Source organism: Physeter macrocephalus, chromosome 15 (assembly GCF_002837175.3).
Source record: "Physeter macrocephalus isolate SW-GA chromosome 15, ASM283717v5, whole genome shotgun sequence".
Classification (NCBI taxonomy): Eukaryota; Metazoa; Chordata; class Mammalia; order Artiodactyla; family Physeteridae; genus Physeter; species Physeter macrocephalus.
This window is the reverse complement of record NC_041228.1, coordinates 2,512,079-2,532,469: the sequence shown is the minus strand read 5'-3', so window position 1 is coordinate 2,532,469 and position 20,391 is coordinate 2,512,079. Positions and strand designations below refer to the sequence as shown.

The 20,391-nt window shown below is 45.6% G+C and overlaps 1 protein-coding gene across 15 annotated transcripts in view; it reads right to left on the bottom strand.

Moving 5' to 3' along the window:
• Positions 1-20,391, bottom strand: part of PTK2 (protein tyrosine kinase 2) — a 262,791-nt gene that overhangs the window by 85,654 nt on the left and 156,746 nt on the right. For all 15 annotated transcript variants that reach the window (XM_028500330.2, XM_055091097.1, XM_055091098.1 and 12 more), the window contains 4 exons: positions 17,377-17,484; positions 15,559-15,676; positions 10,345-10,375; positions 6,572-6,624 (listed from right to left, as the gene is read on the bottom strand). In XM_028500330.2, the coding sequence (XP_028356131.1) occupies positions 6,572-6,624; positions 10,345-10,375; positions 15,559-15,676; positions 17,377-17,484 (310 nt within the window). The remainder of the gene's footprint in view (positions 1-6,571; positions 6,625-10,344; positions 10,376-15,558; positions 15,677-17,376; positions 17,485-20,391) is intronic.

Below are 20,391 nucleotides of genomic sequence, written 5' to 3'. Positions count from 1 at the left end.
GCCTGCAGCTGAGAGGTTCAGTCCAATTCCAGGGTGAGGAACAGGAAGCCATCTGGCTCCGGGTCCTTCTTGGGTGTTATTCTACAACACACGACGTAGATGCTTCAGCACCCATGTGACTCCAGAGTATTCTTCTCAACTCCCTTAGAAGCCAGAGAGGTGACGGGCATCATCAAGGAACATCCTCAAATCTCGAAAGAGGCAAAGAGAGTTCAGATGCTGTGACGATGGTGCGAGAAGGGGGGGCTAGGACGAAGGAAGTAGCATGGCGGGCGTGGTGGTGGGGTGGTGGTGATGGTGTATTTTCATGATCACTTCCTTGTTCACGTGCAACACAATCAACCGCCCTGCCCCTACCCGGTCAGAGACGGCTGAACGTCTCTCCTAACACCAGACTGACTATAGAATGCTAGTTGTGGCTGTTGGACTTAAAAGAATTTCCAGTAAGCCAGGTACTATGAACATGTCAAACCCCCAATACGTACGACTCGGTGCACGTAAAAATCACCGGTAGCATTAATTTGATTAAATCATTTCATAAAGCATATAATTTACAAAAATTAACTTCACATGTACTAGGCGACAATACTCTATTAGGGCACTTTAAAAAAAAATCCCTAAAAGCTTTCATTTAAATCAAGCTTTCAGAACAGACAGAGACTACCTTCTAAACCAGTGTTATCAAAAGTGAAACTAGGATGTAAACCAGACAAAAGAAACTTTCAAACTTCAATACAGGGCAGACGTTTGGATTCCAACAGAACAGTCAGAAGTGAGTCAGGACTATGCTATTCCCGATAAATGGGAGAAAAACTACCCTGAAATCAGACTCAGACTCTTCCAAAACTACTCCTCCCTTTACACACGAATATCTCAAGCTTTCCAATGACTCGGTGTGGTCTAATGGAAAGGCGATGGGTTTGGAGCCCAGATCTGGGTTTCCATCAGGCTCTCTGCCACTGCTAGCTACGTGAGCCAGGCCTCGTCACCTCAGCCCATCTATAAAGTGGAAACATGAGGAAGACTGTCCTGAGGTTCAAACAAGACAGTGCTTGTGAACGTGCCTGGCATAATCTCTGAGCCTCATTCACATGTAAATAACTATCAGTACTTATATTTACAAAGCAGTGGCAGAGCAATGAATGAATAACAGACCTAGTGTTTCAGAGACTGTGAGGGAAAAAAAGGGGGGAAAATGCAAATAATTATCACGGACTATACACATACCACTTTATATTTTACAGAACTTTACAGTTTACGCACTACTTTTGCATATATAAAGTAACTTCTTGATAACAGAAATGCACAACTTTCCCTAGAAAGAGTCACTTCCCATTTTCACTGTACAAACAAACAGAATGCTTAAATGAATGCAATCAAACTATCCTGACTCTTAGAGTAAAATATTCCAAAATCGGTCTATTGGACCCATCCTAAATGGGCCGGGAAGCCCCCATAGTGGGGTGGTCAGCCTGTATTCAGGAGAACCCAACTTTACCCAGACACTCAAGGAACCTCCCTCAGTACTTGTGAGTGAGTTGGTCTTGTCATCTCTTCTTTAAACCCTGCACTCAGAGGCTCGGGAATTGCATTTACGTGTGTTAAAGCTGATTAGCTGACATGACCTCTTTCTTTTCAACAAATAAAACATGAAACTTCAATCTCAAAAAAAAAATTAAAGTAACTGCTTTAGAATTTGTAATGAAGCAGCTTAACGCAAATAACATTTATTTTGCTAAGTTTATTTTCGTTTAGAAGAATTTTTAGTCACTAACTTGAGAAACCTAAAGGTAATCTTAAATAACTGGAATGATGTTGCATGATTTACTAAACCAGAAGAATCTGTTGTAAAGTAAAAAAAAACTTTTTAATTTACAATAAATACTGAAAAAGTATCATTTTTTCAGTGTTTATTATACACCAAAGAGTGGTGCATTTGATCATCAACCAAGGGCTCAGCAGACGCAATCAACCCAAACATTTCTAACAGAAGAAAGAGGTCATTGCACTGGATGTCATGACAGACACACAAGAGAGAAAATCGTCTTCTGATCTCCAGCCCATTACTACAACCCAGGTGTGTGACAAGAGCCACGTGAACAGTGCAGTGGCCATCATGCGTTACCTGTATTTCTGTTACACTTAAGGTCCTACTGCTTGATTAAGGGCCTGGTTATTAAAAAACAAAACAGAACCCTGAAACACAAAAACCAACCAAACAAAAACCAAAGTTTATACCTTTGAAATATTTAAAATTCAGCTTTATTCATTGATTTTCCTCGGAAATACCTATATTCCTGGGGAATCTTCACCCACACGAACGTGGCTCAAGCACGCCTCCCCCAACCCCGCCCCGATCCTGGCACCCCTCTCTCTGACCACTTACAGACCCCTTGTCTGTAGTACAAGCAACGGCCTCTCCACTGTAGTTCTAACTGAGCTCCAGAACGTGTGCTTACACGTTTGCTAAAAACTTACACTTAGGCTAAAAAGAAATTACTCTAGGTCCTCAGAGAAATGTGCCCAAGGAAATGCACTATTCTGCTAGATATTTATGTAAATCTGTTAACCTTATACTTATTTTTATAGAGAAACTTTGTCCAGATTTCAGAGATAAACTCTGCATGTATACAACATCAACTGTAACTGTGCCCCTACTGGAGATGATCTGATAACTACATTTCCTCCTACAGTGAGACTGGAAGGAGGGCCTGGTACCCCATCATCACGAGCTGAGAACTGTCTGAAGGCATCTAGACCCCATTCTTCCGGCTTGCTGGCCTCCGTGCCCCTTACCCAAAACCACCTAGGAGGGCGTCCAGAACAGTTCACAGTGACCAGCTCACAGCAAGCGTCTGAGAGTCCAGCAACTCTCAAGGTCACTGCTCGCTCTGGGGGGGCGGTCCCTGCCTTTCTTCCTCCTGTTTCCGCGCGTGGAGCGCATTCCTCCAAGTCCCAGCACCTCTCCGTACCTTGCTCGGGCATCCGATTCATTTAAAAACAATCACTAAGCACTATGTCCCAGACAATAAACGACAAATAAAACACGTCTTTGCCTATGATGGGGTCAGGGTCTAGTGGACAAGAAGGTTTCTAACATCATTACATCTATTTAAAGACTATCCCCAATAGTGAGACATATGGTGGGCTAGAGAACTCCGAGGAAGAAGAGTCCTGGAGTAGCCAGGGAAGGCTTCTAGGAGGTGGCGGCATCTGAAGCCAGCCTTGAAGATCAGGTAAGAACTTTTCAGTTATGAATGTAAATAGGGGAATCAGACAAGTCCCACTTTCTCCATCTTCCGGAGTGATTCTTCATCTGTACCTGGGGTAATCTTCCTTAAATTGTTATTGAAAGGCAATATAGCCTAGAGGACAATAACGACCTGAGTTCAATCCTAGCTCCATCATTTTCAAGTTGTGTGACACTGAACAAGTGTGTTCACCTCTCTGAATTTCTTTCCTCCTATCTGTGAAATGGGGAGACGACAAAGACCTCGTGCGATCGTCACAGGGATTAACGAGATAATACCCAACGCTGTGCACAGCACACTGAGCGCCTGATAGAGACCCCTCGCCTCGCAGCTGTGTGTGACCTCGCCTGCCCTGCTCTCTGCCCGCCCCGGCTGCTGCCGGGTTTGCCAAGTGCCTGTTCCAGTGCTCGCTGTCGCGCAATGTGTGCGTTCAGTCGCCTGCTCGGAGAGGCTCCGCCTGACGCCAACTTTACACAGTCCCACCCCTCGCTCTCCTTCTGCCTCTGCTTTATTTTAACTCAGCCTCGGTCTGTCTCCTCCACAGAACGTCCGTCAGCTCCACAAGGGGAGGGCCTGGCTTTGTTCACTATCGTACCCCGGCATCTGGAACAGTGCCTGGCACACAGCAGGCAGTCAGATGTATCTGTTGACAGAATTACTGTAAATGTTTTACATTTACAGAAATGTAAAACTGGAGTAGTATCCACCTTGTAGGGTTTGCTGGGGCCAAACGAGATGGACCCTGACAGGAAAACAAGTCATCACGGCCGGCACACAGACTGAGCCTCAGCCACCACCCACCAGCCTGGAGACAGATCAGCTTGCGGCGGGGGAGCAGACGCGGCGCTCTGCAGGGTCCGGGGGGGTGGTTGGTCTCCCCTCAGTGTCAGCACTACACCCACGCGGTGCCGGGTTTCCAGGCTGCTAGGTAAGGAAGAACCCCGGGGTTTAGCAACAGTACCGGCTTTCTTGGTGCCAACTTAATAACTTATGGGCAACGTGCAAGGCACAGCTCCTGGCTGGCCAGGCTGGTGTGATGTTATTCTCTAGTCTTTGTGGAAGACACAAATAAAGCACAATGTGAGTCCACTTCCACAAAAGGGAGCAAGCCATAGGTGGGTTGACGAAGGGTCAACAGGAATCTAAGAAGTCAGGCCCGTCACTGAATATCCACTGAGAGTTCTTCCTGGCCTGTCTCGGTGAACCACCAAAGCGGCGGTCACGTGGGAAACAGCATCACTGACTCTAAAGAACAAAAGACCTTGACAAGTGACAATGAAAAGGACATGCGGGACGGTGGAGCAGCTCAAGCAGAACGACAGAGGGAAGGAGGTGGGACGGAGGGCTGGCAGGGCAGGCTGTGCACAGACCACGGGAGGCCTCTGGGGGCCGAGCTGAGGGGTCGAAACGTCGTCTGATGGACTGTAAGTCGTTCCTGAAAGTTCCTGCCCAGGGAAGTGCCTATTTAAATCCAGTAAAGGGGGTAGCGATCAGGCAGCTACTATACAGAAGGGCTGAAGCATGAACTTCTAGTCAAGGCATAACCAGGGAGAAACAAGGAAGGCGGACTCAGGAAGGAGGGCTGGCTGGGAGAGGTGGAACCGGCAGGTGCTGTGAGGGGCAGCTGTGGAAAAGCTCACTCCGAGGACATCAGGAAATGGAAGGAACAAGACCTGGAGCTTCTGTGAGGCCTGCTGTGTTTCATCACTAGCTGGAGTCACGACGAGCCCAACAGGGTGAGTCAGCCCCGTATCACGTGGAGCAGCTGTGAAGCACGCGTGCGGCAGCCACAGCGGTGACGGCCACCAGTGCCTCCCGGGCCTCACTCCCAAGCCTGCTTCCAGTCTGCCAAGGAGAGGACCAGAGCGCTTACGAATTACTCAAAGCTGGCTCAATCTCACCTCTCCTATGGAACATGCCACAGAACATCCTTTGATGCCCAGTGACTGACAGGGGCCTTTACCATCTCACCACTCTGGCACGTGGCGGCCCTTCTGGCTCCTCCAGAGGGCCTGCGCTCCGTCTGCTGAACCTCCTGCTCCCGCCACTGACTGGAGATGAGCCCGCTTAGCGGCCCTGCGGCCCCGCGGGGGTTCAGAGAGCCCAGTGGAGGCGGTGTGCGTGCCGGCAACCCTGCGGCCCGCCGGGCGTCTGGCACTGCCCAGCAGTCCCAGCTCCAGCCCTTAACACTCCTCTCCCCCCATCAGGAAGGGATCAGTTTCCTGAGCCGCAGTGCTCCGGCCCACACACACCTGCCCCACGCGGTCCATCACTGGAGCATCTTTGTTAAGCATATGGATACGAGCACAGATATTTCTTGAGAAGGGGGCTGTGGGAAGTTTGTGGACAATAAAAAAAAAAAAAAATAAGCAATTCTATTTGTACACTGGAACACTAGAAAATAATTCAGTCATCAACGAGGCAAAAGCACAAAACTAAATTTTAGGTAAAAATTAACTCAAGGTAAATTAAACTAACAGGAATTAGATTTCTTCTAAGTCAGATTGTCAGATACTGGAGTTTTAGGAAGCTATATTTTAGAAATGTGACATACATAAGAACATACTATATGTGTGTGTATGGATATACATGTATACGCATACATGTGTAAATATACACGTATAGTATATATATCAATATCTTAAGATACCAAACCTGGGTCCACAGAAGATGCTTTTTGCTTTTTCCCCACCTTTCCTCTATTTTCCACATTTTTAAATGGGGGAAAAAAGGCACATGTATTTTGAAAACATATCAAGGAAAGCACACCACGCTCATCACACCAGCAAACAGTTAAGATACTGCTTATGTCAACATCTTAACTATATTTTTAAAAAAGCAATATTCAAACACCATTTCATGTTAATTGTGAAAGACAAAAGCTGTTTCAAAATGTTTCACATTTCCTGAACTTCAAAAAATAATAAATATACAAAGTATATTATGTTAATTTCTGCTGCATTACAAAAGATAAGTTATAATGGCAGTTTCAAAAGTAAAAATTTTCACTCTAAATATAATTAACATGGAATTAAAACTGAAAAGTAACTTGGAATTCTATACAATCCTGTGAGTAATCTAGTATTACACACGTATGTCTCATATTAAAAAAAAATCAGTGAGCTATATTTAAACCTATTTCATGATAGTAAAATTATGCAAATTTTAAAAATTATTAATAATTTTAATTTTTAATGTTTAATTTTTATAAGCTATTCTAGAAAGAAGTAATCCTAATAAAAATGAGCAGACGTCTAACACACGGCGATGTCCTACCACCGCGGTGGGCCCCTCTGCCTGACGCCTGTGCGGCCTCTTACCTGACACGGAGACGGCGTGGGTCCGAACGCCCTGCTTCTCGCTGTTGGCCAGCCTGGAACAGAGGTACAAAGCCGTGAGTGCCATGCTCTTCAGACCACACCGCCAGCGTTCATTCAAACCATGAGCTGCCGAGAATCAGGACGACTGTGCCACTTCCCAGGGAGACTGCACAGTCTAGAGGGGTGATTTTGTAAAATACTGGATTCTACCACCTGAGGCCCTTAAAGTCACCAGACTGCTTTAATGTTTTAAAGACCAGAAATTAAGACAGAGAAGTGAAGGAACGCTGAGCTATAACACCACTGAATGTGGTGTACGTGGCTTAGATTTACTTTAATTTAGATGCTGGACTGCAAGGGAGTGCCCGAAGTTATACCACAGAGGGAATGATGCCTGGGACTGAGATGCGAATGTGAAACACTGTTACACGACTGGCCCTGCTTCAATTTCGAGCACGTCCAAGAGCAGGCAGCACATGGACATATATTGTTATTATTTAGACTGAAACAAGGTAAGCTTAACGTATCCGGTTATTTGTTTCATGAAACGGCTGGACAACGTTAGTGTTTCACATACACACCCACATAAAATAACATTTTGGCCAAAGGTTTCAGTGACGTTTTAAAAAAATCCAAGTATAGTTCAGTTTAAAATTTTTGGAAAAGCATAAAACAGAGAAAAAAGGAACCCTATAGTCTTTATTTATTTTTAAAAATATTTTTGTTGCATTTCTTTTATTTATTTATTTTTAAATCAATTTATTTATTTATTTGTTTTTGGCTGCTCTGGTTCTTCGTTGCTGTGCACGGCTTTCTCTAGTTGCGGTGAGCAGGGGCTACTCTTTGCTGCGGTGCACAGGCTTCTCATTGCGGTGGCTTCTCTTGTTGCGGAGCACGGGCTCTAGGCGTGTGGGCTTCAGTAGTTGCGGCACGTGGGCTCGGTAGTTGTGGCTCGTGGGCTCTAGAGCGCAGGCTCAGTAGTTGTGGCGCAAGGGCTTAGGTGTTCCACGGCATGTGGGATCTTCCCGGACCAGGGCTCCAACTAGTGTCCCCTGCATTCGCAGGCGGATTCTTAACCACTGCGCCACCGGGGAAGCCCAGAACCCTATAGTCTTTAGATGTCAAAGTTACCTTGCTCTTTTTATAAAAGAAAACTTTTTCCTGTTCCATAAGCCTTTACTCTAGAAGTACTAAATAAGAATTTTTCCTAGTATATAGAATTTATATTAGGTAATACGGGAGCTTAAAATAGTATATTCCCCATTGAGAACTAGAAGTATTCAATATGCAACTGCATAACCTCTATAATTAAGGGTTACAGCACAAAGCCATAGCCCTGAGTTCCTTTTATGGAATTCTCTAAACATGTGAAATGGTACCTTTATTATAAAAGTTTAACCAAAGTTGTTTTCTAACAAATCACCAGGTCCTCTTCTATTGCAGCTCCACGACTTACTGTCACCATCTCTGAACTACATTTGTCAGGAGGTCACAGGTGCCCACATCCATAACAAGCAGGTCACATCATCTGCCTCTGTATCCTGTTGATAGGACACCGGGGTCGGTCTTCCTTTGCTGTGGGTTGGGATGCTACTTCAAAGCAACTTACAACTGCAGGGATATCTGCACTTCTCTGAACAGTGGCAATAACAGGGCTGCTGCTCTATGATTTGTGGAAATTCTGCTCTTTTAAAGTTTGCTTTATTTGTTCAGTTTTTCTAGGATTTGTTAGCACTTAACCCACTCCCTTCTTCCTCACTTTTTTTGTCTGTGTTTACGATTCCAGTGTGCTTTATTCCTCAAAGTCATCTCTTAAAGACTTTCCACAATTGAAGATACTATGAGCGTTAGTTCCTTGCCTGATGTGGGACATTAACAAATATCTATTACATATCGTTGAGTTTGTGAAACACACGGCCTAAAAGCTAAGAGAAAGCTGGTCTCGCCCATCCCTCCACTCGCCTGCCCAGCTACTGTGTACCTACTGTGTGCCAGATACTGCCCAGTGTCAGGTCTACCCGTCACATGACCCTGGCCGTCAACGAGGCCACAGGGTGTGAGCAGCAGAGAGGTAACTGTTTAATGTGAGATACGTTACAGGAAAACACACAGGGCTGCTCCTGGGCCTGGGGTGGTGGGAGGTTTCCAGAGGCAGGGATGCGGGATAAGACGTGAGCAGGGCCCTGCTGAGGACAAGGCTGGAGGGAAGGAAGGACGGTGGACTCCAGGAACCGAAGGAAGTTCAGTGTGACTGAAGAGTGAGCATGAGGGGTGGGAGGTGAGGCTGGAGGAGCTGGCAGGGACCGTCGTGCAGCCTCCTGCCAGCTGGCAAGGATGTGGGCCTGAATCTAACAGCAGCAGCAGTCACGCGAGGGGTTCAAGAGGAGAGGTCCCTTCTGCTGTTGTAGAGAATGGATGGGCGGTAGGCAAAATGGGACAGGCAAAGATGGGTAGGAGGTGTGCAGAAAAATGGGAACCCAGAAGACCTGAGACTGCTATCCTTTGAGGTGGGCCCTTGGCTGGTGTTTAGGAGGGTTCACACCAACCCCTAACCAGTAAGTGTGGCTCACTGTCCTTAGACTGTTTGTACAAATACAATGGTTCGTGCTGAACTCTCGCCTTCCTTCTGGGAGCCTGGAATTTGGGTACACGCCAAGCAAAGTGTGCATACGTGACCAGGCCCGCATAAAAGCCGGGGCCCCGAGTCTCTAACTAGCTTCCCTGGTAGACAACACTCCACGTCATCACAGCTCATTCCCGAGGATCAGGTGCGCCCTACCTGAGTCCCTGAGAGAGGGCTCTGGGGAGCCTGCCCCTGGCCTCCTCGGGACTTCACGCCATTGCTCTCTGCCTGGCCAATTTTGCTTTGTATTCCCTGGCAGCCATACATCACAGCTGAGAGTATGACTACATGCTGAGTCCTGGGAGTTCTTTCTAGAGAATCACTGAATGGGGTAGTCTTGGGGACCTCGACACAGGAGTCTACTGGAGGAGCCCAGACAGGTGATAACAGCTAAAAACCGGGGAGGGATGGTGGGAGAAGTGGATGGATCTGATAGTTAGGAAGCAGAAAGGAAGGAACTGGCAGTAGACCGGTGATAGAGGAGAGAGAGTGACAGAACAGAGGTGACGCCCAGGTTCTACCCTCTTTATCCCTATATGCAGTGGCCTCTCAGGTGCTGTATACTCTGCAGGTGCCTTGGGATTCTCTTCAAATCTCTCTCTGAGTGCTCAGCACACAGCTGTAATTGTTTATTTACCTGTATATCTGAATGTCTAGATTGTAACTTTCATTTGGTCCCCAATTCCTAGCACAATGGCTGAGAACAGAGAAGTTTTGGCATTCTTTTACTTGTACAGATTGAAACATCTACTATGAAATTCATGACATAAACAAATTTTAAAATTAACATAAATCACATATCTTTAATTTTCTCACTTGTAAAATAGCCAGAATGGTATCTATTTTCAGGTTCTTAAAAATATTGTCACTGACTATAAAGTGACTGTTTGACAACAGACCTCCCTCATATGATCACCACTATTCTTGAGCTCCCTACTGAACTTAAAGGGAAAATTCATTTTACACTTTTGACTAAACCTAAATACATGATTTACAATTGATTTGATTTCTTTCTGGAAACATCTGTTTTCCAGTTTCCTAATCATATACGTAGAAATTTGATTACTCAGGCAAATGGATAATAAAGCACAGTGATTTCCTCCCAGTCTCTAATGCACAGGAATAACAAGACACACAAAGCAGTACTTACTTTGGTATCGATGGCAAAGCCCGTTCACCTTCTGGGGAAAAAACAGAAAGAGAGAGATGAGATCCCTTCTATTCCTTTTGAAAAGATTATGTATAGAAATCAGAGAAAGAAGATGAGTCTTATATCAGGATTTTAGCAATAACCCTTTAAAACGAAGTTGGTATACTGCCTATATATCTTAGGTTTCCATGGCTTTATTTTCAGTATTGATGACAAATATACACTGCCTGCAGGTGCAGACTATATAAGAGGTAATGCCAATCAAAACCAAATGCTAAGGGATAAACTGATGAAAGATATTCTTCCCAGAAGACTCTAGAAGATGAAGAACTTCTCATGATCAAAGCCAACATTCTTTACCAAAGACTGAACGTCCTGCGGCAACACCAAAACCTGTGCAGGGAACACACAGAAATCCAAAGGAAACAAACCCACAGGTTGTGTTCCTGGAGGAACAGGGGCAGCCAAGGGGCCCAGCAGCCTCAGAGGCATGGCCTGAAGTGTCCTGTGGACTCGACTTCGGGAGGTGCTGAGGCCCCCACGACGGTGGCAGACTCCCCCATCACGGCTGGGCTCTGGCCAGCGCATCACAGGGAAGCTCAGGACTCTGCTCGGTGGCTGGGGAGATGTGCTCCCTCCCCTTCATTAGTGAACCAGGAAGCATGGAGCCCCCTGGTTTCATCTCTTTTATCTGGATGAATCTGGTGGTAAACCCATCCCACCAGTCCCCTCGCTCCCCAGGCCACGGGTTACCCTTGTCCAGGTCTCCCGTCCCTCCTCCTACCCCCCGGTCCTGTGTGCGTGCAGGCCGTATGGCCCTGAACACAGCATGATGCCTTCACACATTCCATCCCTTGAAAGAGTCAGAGTGTCTTCCTTCTGGTGGAAGCATCATCCCTCGATCTCTCAAGCTCAATTCAAGCCCGACCTCCTCCGAGAAGCCCTTCCTGGAGCTCCCCAAGTGGCTCTGGATGGCCTTCCCGTGCTTCTGCTGCATTAGCAGAGCGCTTCCCACCTTTCAGACGACTTAGAAGGTCTGACTTGGGCCGCCCCCAGGCCACCCCCACCAGCAGAGGACCCGGCACTCACAGCCACTGCGTAATACCCAATACACTGCAGAAACTTCATCCAAATTTCCTCACTATGACTCTGACATCCAAATTTCAAGCAAAATAACCACGTTATACCATGCAGGCCAAACTTAGAATAACCGGAAAATCCTACCATTCGTTTATTACCCCATGGATGCGACCACCACCACCTTCCCCACACTCAACGCTGTCAATTAATCATATGGGCTTTCAAATGACATGTCAGTGTGATTTCTAGCTGTTTTACTCTCTCTGTTGAAAGTTCTACTTCCTTGGAGAGAAAAAGGCACCAGATTATGAAATATTTGGTTAATCCAGACTTTACAAGAAGCTGGGCAGGAGTAGGAAGAAGGCTGAAAATGAGGTGATCAACAACTGAAGGAGCGTGAGAGAGTCAATTTTCAGGAAACAAGAATGTAGCGGAATACTGAGAAAAATGGCAACCGACACTAGCAGCGGCAGCAGGTACGAGTCCCTAAGTGCTCACCAGCTCAAACGCCCAATTCTAGGGGTTCACTTCTGACGCTGCTTTAAATTTCTAAGTTGAATGAGTAACGTATGCTTTCTCATGGCATTCATGTGGTCTCTTATTTCTCAGAATAAATTCCTTAGGATTAAGGATGCATCTCTGTGTTACCCCACATTTTTGTTTTCATTTTTAGAACTGAGGCTTTTAGTTTTTGAATAAAAGTTTTTATCTACTGTTTTTTAATTAAATAATCAATACAGATTCACCGTGACAAATCTAAATCATAAAGGTCTCTAATGTAGACAAAAACAGGAGACGAGTTGAAGCCCCCCCGCCCCGACCTTCACCTACAACCCCACCTCCCTAGGGGTGCTCATTGTCCACACTTAACTTCCCAGACTCCCAGACTCGTCGTACGCTTATAAACGCACACAGGTTGGGCTACACACACACACGTGCATGTAGGTTTCAGCACGGAAGTAGGGCCGGCTTGTCTTTTCAAACAGCTGCATGGCATCTCACACTCCCTTATTTATTAGCTACTAGCTCCACCCCCGGAGACACCGGGGTCGTTCCACATTTTGTGCCACCAAAGACAGTGCAGCAGGCGCGCCGCATCAGTGGTTCTGTGGGGCTGTTCCCAGGAGGGGCCGGCAGTGCCCGGAGCAACCGAAAACACTGTCCCGACTCACGCCGACGCAGTGGAGTGTGGAGGGCACTTCGCAACAGCCCCACCAAGAATGGGTATCACGGTCTTTCCACCCATCTAACAACAGGTTAACAGACACAGAATGCTATCTGTCACTGTCTGTGTCCATACGCTTACCAGACAGTGTATGTCCGTTCTTGTATAGGTGCCCATTTCTACCCTCTTATTCAATGAGCTAGAAGAACACTTGAAAAATAAGAGATTTTAATTCATTATTGTATGTATTACAGATGTTTCCCCTTCTGTGTCCCAGCTTTAAAAAGCATTTAAAATCTTTTACTAGTAGAAGCGCTTTCATACTTATGCACTGATGAACTCTACGGATTTGCTCTCCATGCCTTCTGGGTTTTGTGTCAGGCTTAGGAGCAGCCCCACTCTCACAATGTACATACAGTATTTACCATCATCCTCCGTACAGAAACCCTCCTTGAGAACGATGAAATTATGACCCTGATTCGCACAATTCTTTCCTCTGAGGAGAATTTTACTAAGATTGAATTTTACTAAGATTGAAAAATTGCTACTGAGCTTTCTTGCAAGTAAAGGAAAGGTCAGATAACGCCCCACGATAAGGGCCAAGGTCACACAGCGACTGGTGGAACGTGGTCCAGGGCATCGGACTTGTGACTTAGCTTTCTGCCCCGATGATACCACCTTTAAAAGCACTTTCTAAATTCAAAGCAATTATGGTGGGTCACAGGGCTAACAAAGTGCCATCTGGCCACACCAGACCTCAGGTGTAGAACTTCCACGTCACTGTTAACTGTTAACACTTGCAAACGTGTACGTGCTCCTTACCATTAAGCAGTTTATAGTCTAGAGAGGACATATGGGTACGTACATAATCGTTACTTAAAGTACATACCAGGAAAATGGTACATTAGAGTTGTGGAAACATGTTTCACATTTATTTGAAATTAAAAAAAAACTAAATTAAAAAACGCACATGTGCTTTTGTCCACGTATTTCTGACTATAAACCATTAAAACATTTGACTTACAATATTATTTCAATTAGGCAATATAACCTCACTTTAGGTATCTATTATAAAATAGTCATGTAATAAGTACATATGCTGTGATTTAGAATAAAGTAATTATCAGACTCAATAATTAATTCTATAAAGACAACATAAAATTGGTAACAACCAATGCCCTACTAGGTTTTTATGAGAAGCATTTTCATTTATGCTGTTTTCATATGAATGAAGAATTTAATGTATCTCATTTCATGAGATTTGATATCAAAATGTTTCTCCCTAGAGGGGAAAAATAGCCAATTAAAAACCAACACAGGAAGATGTTAAAGCTTCAAACATTTAATGCCTAATGTCTGAATGTTATTTTTTTGTGTACCAACAAACTGATGAAGAACATTTTGGTAAATCAGGATGAAATTTAAAAATTATTCACTAAAAAGAAGATAGGCGATGTGGCACATTTAACATTTTTCATAGAATACTATCTTTATATGAAGCAACTTTCCCAAAACATTTAAATAATGTTTGCAAGGTACATACCCCCATTTAAAGCACAAAATGAAAACTCAAAAGCTCATGGATGCAAAAATTTTAACTGAGAGTAGCCTTTAGATATTTCTAAAAGCAACTTCATTACTGTATTTCACACATAAAGAAAGCTATGATAAATACACACTATATTTTAGGAAAAAAATAAATGAAGAGGCTTTATTGGTCTGATCATAGTGGGAAAAACATTCTTGCTAGATTAGCCATATCCTGGAATCCACGCACTTACTGGCCTTTTGGTTCATGGCTTTAGATACCGTTTTCAGAGCACAACACCCTGACACTAACTTTTAAACAAAGGCTCCAATGATGCCTCTGCTTCACACCCTCCCTCAACGCCCTCCACCTGCTGTTAGCACAGAGAACTCAACCGCTGGGCAAGCAGGGCCCTCTGCTGTGTCTACACCTGGAGCTCAGGGCTTTGTCATCTGCTTCCCTGGTGTGTCTCCACATACACTTCCCCATTCGCTCACCGCTCAGTCGTCCCCGACTCCCCCCAGGGATCGTCCTACCCACAGAGGGGAGTGCTGGCAGGGATCCTGTGTCCACCTGCCTCGGGGCTGCCTGCCTGCTTGACGGGGACTACTGTGAACCCACCTACCACGCTATACAGTAGGTGCCATTCTTCCGTTACGGACGAGGAATCTCCACGCCAAGGCTCATCCAGTGTGTCAAGATCACACTGAAACTAGCAGCAGCGTTGCAACAACAGCAACACTGAAGTTTCTAGTGCTGTACGTGCCAGCACAGCCCCAAGCCACCTACACACGAGGTCGTCCCCCCACGACTACGCAAGACAGGGACCGCTCTTCGTGTCTTGTGGGACGGAACTGAGGCACAGAAAGTTAAGTACTTTGCAGATGGCAGGCACTCATGATTTGAACCCATAGGTCAATACAATTCCAAAGTCCAGTTTTTTCCTGCTTTATTTCAGAAATCCAAATCCTCCGAAACACCCCACCTTACTGCCTTGTGAAAGGCTAAAGAGACACAGTCATGTTTCTAAGGTTCATCACACCATGTTTAGAACTACTGCTCTAAGCTTTTGAGATCTATGAGAAAAAAAATAGGAAAGAGACTTTATTTATCATGAGTTACAAGAGACTTAAAAAAAAAAAAGACCCAGAACATAATCCCAAAAGTTTATTTAAAAATGCTAATGGTAACCTAGAAAATACAATAAGTATGTTGCTCAAAACAAAAGGATCTAAACACAATGTTTCCTTTAAGCTGTGTCCAAACCCAGCTCTTAGGCTGTGAGCTGGATCACTTCCCTAGAAAAGCAAGAATACAGATCCACTGGGCTGAATTATTCATTCACTCTTCACTTTCACAGAGCGATCTAAAAGGACTACAGGCTGTGGGGTGAGCTTGGCTAACGATTCAGAGGGAGCGCTGGAACAGAAGGAGAGCTCACCTTTCTGGGGCCTGATGATGAAAGACTGCGTGGCCCCGTGCACCAGCCGGCAGTACCCATCTATCAGGTCGGCCATGTTCTCGGCAATGGTCAGGGACGGTGCTGTCACCGTCAGAGGCTGGACAGGGGAGAAGACCCAGAGAGAGCTGTTATTGTTCTTTCCAGTAATCAAAGGGACAGCTGCACTATGACATCAGATCTCTAGATACACTTGAACACAGAGAAGGGTGGGAGCGAAACAAGATCTGTCATAAGGTTTGAGTGAAAAAGGAAGTTTGATATTTAAGGATGTTATTCCTAGAATATGTGACAGAAGGCAAACCCAGGCAAAAAAAGAAAAATCACTTAAACCGAGACTCCCTTTCTAGAACAAAAAGAGCTGAAAAAAACCACTTCCCTTCAGAATGTCTGGTCCCCTAGGCACGCTCTAATTAAGAAAAGAATTTAGAAAATTAGTAAGCTAAAGTAGAGCTTATTTTAGAAACGAGACAAACATGGAGTAAATTTTTATCAACCACCCATCGTAATTTTTCTGACATTAAAGAAAATTAGTGGAATTTCATTATTTTGAGCATGCATAGCACGGTCTGCCTAAGAGCTTAGAAACCACACTTTTCAAATTAAACATGCAATTATGATAAATTTCCGAAAAACCTATCATTAAATGTTATCCAGGAGATAATCAAAGCTGTATTTTACTTTCAAACACAAGTATGTCCTAACTCATGTAGTCTTCATAACCTCCTTCCGAAGGGACAACTTATCTCACCTGCATTATCCTAAGTATTATTTGGGGGTAGCAAACAGAAAGGAGGACAGCCTGAAAATCATGGTGCAAACAAGAAATTACTGAGATATTTTCAGGAAATTTCAATTTGCAAAACGGTTTCAATATTTCATGGCACCATCTGTTTAATTCTGAGACTCAACTGCCTGGAGCCTAGAAATGCTATGACCCCAAGGCAGTAGGAGCAAGAAGGCATGAGGAGCACTGAAAACAAACCATCCCAGCAGGGGCTGCGGCAGAGCAGAGCCCAGGTGTGCGAGTGGGACCAGGTGAGCTCCCGGCACGGGCTTCACCCACAAGTAAACCTGCGTGTGCCACCAGGTTGTGCAGACTCTTCAGTATGTGAGTATTCTCTGTCCGTCTTTCAGAAAGGTCACCTTATGCAGTATTTGCCAAATGTTCATTTCTCGTGCCAGGCCTGCCTTTACTTTCCATACCACGTGCTGATTAAGAAGAGGCTCTGGGTCCAGACTGTCTGGGATGAACTCCATGTCTACCACCTACTAGGACCGCGGCCCCCATCCTGTGCTTGGTTCCCTCATCTACAGACTGGGGGTATCCAAAGTATCTCAAAGTGCCTCTTCCGCTGGGTTCTGAGGATGCCGTGTGTTGCCCTTGGCTTCTGTGTTAAGTGTTGGACAATGGGGACATATGTGGCAGAAAGTACCAGCTGCTGCTGCGGTTATTTTCCTAATTATTACCCCCCAGAGAATGTCACATACTGCACAGTCTGGGAAATAAAACTGTAACATAGTTTACAGAATTTATATAATTCTAAGAGGCTGATTTTCTTGGTAATTCATGATAATCTTCCAGCATCTCCACAATAAGGCTCCATTAATTTTTAAACCTGCTTTCTATTCTTGAGGGCATTTAAACATTATTATTTGTAATGTAACGCTTATTACATTAGAGAAAGCTGTGATTCTGATGACCCGTGACTACTTCACCTGCATCCAGAAACAATCATCATTTCTACAACAGCGCTTTATTTTCATCTTCCCATCATGACGCACGTGAGCCCTCCTTACCTCAGGCGCTCCTGCAATCTTCAGCTGCAGCGTTCCTTTCCTGTCCTTGTCTTCGCTGTTTGAATACTGAATGGTCTGCACTTGATTGAAGTCGGCCAGGTGTGTGGGCTTTGGGAAGAAAAGGCAAACACTCTGGACCACAGATGCAAGACTCATGTGAACCTTTCTGCGCAATCCTCATGGTCCCAAGCCCACCTCGTCCTCCTGAGGACACCTCCCTAGATGGGATGTCTGAGGAAACCAACTGTCCATGTCGCCTGGGGGGCCTTCCTCCCTCTGGGGAGCAGTCACGGACCTGCTAGGGCCACGAGCTCACTTCACGGTCAGGGATGTGTCTGCTCTCTGTGCTCCGGATGGCCGAGGGGCGCTCCATCCTCAGGAGCTGCACAAGTGGTCACCAGTCCCACGTGACACATGACAGAGAAAGGAAGAAGGGAGTCCCTGACCTGACTCACCCTCTGGTCTGGGGGGAACCGTGTGAAATTCTTGGCCTAAGGGAACAATCTGCTCCACTTCTCTCAGAGAGGGACCTGTTCCCACTCCCAATGCACCCTGAGCTAGAATAAGTCTCTGAAACGTTCTGAAGTTCCAGAGTGTAACAGTGCTAGGGAGACGGTGGGTATCCAAAGGACCCTTCCCACCCAGAGAGGCCAAGAGAGACACTGTTCATTTGCCCAAGAGGAGTAAACTCTTTTTTCTTAAGCAGACAAAATATGCCCATCCGTCTTTCATCCTCTGCCATTTCATGACAACGACCGGTTTGCGTGAGACGATTCCTACAGGTTTATCCAAAACAATCGGCCTAGTTAGGACCTCTTTCTCTTAGAACATCACAGGTATCAGCCCCTCCCTGCCAAGTGCCCCGCTCAGCACAGATTATGCCACTGGGACTGAGCCGGAATTACGGTTCAGAAGGGGACTCCTACCCCGCGCCCCTTCACAGGGAAGCGTCTCTGCAGCACTGCTCTCAGGCACAGCTGTGCTCTGTCAGGCCCTCCGCACAGACGCCCACGGGCAGTCCTCCATCCCCTGGGCAGCACACAGCACGGCCCCCACGCCCGGCCCTCTCTTGGCCTCTGTGGCCTCTGCCCTCATGGGCTTTCCTCCTCCCTCCCTGGCTCTCTTTCCATTTCCTGGCTTCTCCCCTATTCAACCCACAAACGTTCAAGTGCTACAGGGCTCTGTGCTGGGCCCCGTTCTTCTCCCCAGCTGTGCACGGCCTGCCCAGTGAACACCATCCGGTCCTGTGGCACAAGTACCATCTCCAGTCCTGAGCTCGGACTCAAGTATCCAACTCCCTACGTGACATCCCCGTGTGGACGTCGGAGAGAGACTGACCGCACACCCAGCACAGTCACAGGGACCCCCCCCCCTCAAAACACCTTCCCCCTCCAGTCTTCCTCACTTCAACAAAAGCACCACCATTCAACCTGGCTCCTGAGTGGAAAGATGAAGGCATGATTACTGACTCCCCTCCTTCCCTTACCCCACATCCAGCCCAGCTCCCAGCATCCAAATCCGTGCGTTTTCCCCCCATCCCCACGGCCACCACTCCAGTACAAGCCACCGTCTTGCACGGTGCTCAGAATCCGTCCTGCAATTGTTTCCCAGCCAGCGTCCCTTCATCCGTGTTCGTCCTCTACACAGACAGCCCCCGGAAGCCAGGGAGGTACTTTAAAGTGTAAATCTGGTCCTATTAAGTCCCCTGTAAAAACGGTACAATGCTAGCCAAAAGGAATCAAACGCCCACCCGATCTGACCTCTGCCTGCCTCTCTGACCTAATTCCCCACCAGGACCTCATCTTGATGGGACGTGCTCTGGTCTCACTGGGGCAGGGCCATTCCCTGGGGGTTGTTTTCAGCTAACGAAAGAATGAGGAACATGAATGAGGACCAGGGCTGTGAGAGGCCATATAATGTGCAGGAAATTCCCACATGGTGAAAAACTGTCTTGTGTCCTGAATGGCTTTCAAATGTCCTGGTGTTTATTCATGCTGGTGAAAAATCTGATTCTAGAACCCACATCTATTTTAAAACAACAAAGTATGCTCTGCAGGGAATTTTTCAGGAATGCAACTTAGGTGTAATTCAGGGAATATTACACTTTCCTGTCTTTGGAATGTTACTATGAGTTGCTCACCATTTTGGAAAAGGACATCACCGAGGGCGATGCTAGTCTGACGTTTGAGCTGCTGGCCCAAGGTACATACACTGTCCTAGAGGAGGCCTGAGCCTCCTTCTAACACACTGGGAACCAAATATCATTAAGTCAGTGGTGACACATGAAATGAGAAATACCTCAATTAGTTTCAGTAAATGGTGATACTAAAATATTCCCATTACTGGCATCTTACAATTTAAAAAAATTTCCAAAGCACAGAAAGAAAGTTGAGTTATGGAAATTATTGTATTTAACTTATTTTTTATTCCTTCTTTTAACCCAGTGTTTTTCTGCCTCATTCTGACATTATCCCTCAAGGTCGGCCACATAAAAAGAATAAATTTTAAAGAAGTACTTAAAGGGAACAGCAGAAGAAAACAATAAAAATAACCAAAAGGTATTAGGAAAAGGAAATCTGTGAAGATAAATACTGAAATTAATGAAGACAAATAGATTAATGCTATAACCCTAACCGCTAAGCCTGTCCTTCAAAAGCAGCTGAAATAAATCCTTTGCAAATCTGAAAAGAAGAGACAAATCCAAATAGACAAGCTTAGGACTGAGAAAGGATACAGAAATAAAGTTGCTGGAAAGATCATAAGAGTCTCACGAGATGCAACTCCATGGCAACAATTTAAAAATGTAGAGAAGCAGATGAGACGCTAACAGTATGAATTACCAAAACTGACACGAGAAATGGAAAACCTGAATAGATCTACTACTACTGGAGAGGTTGAAAAAATGGTTAAACACCCACCCTTGAAAAAGGCACCATGTGGTTACATAGATTGATTCTATCCGCCTTCACAGAACACACAACTCTACCTTGACTTAAAATATTGCAGGCCACAAAA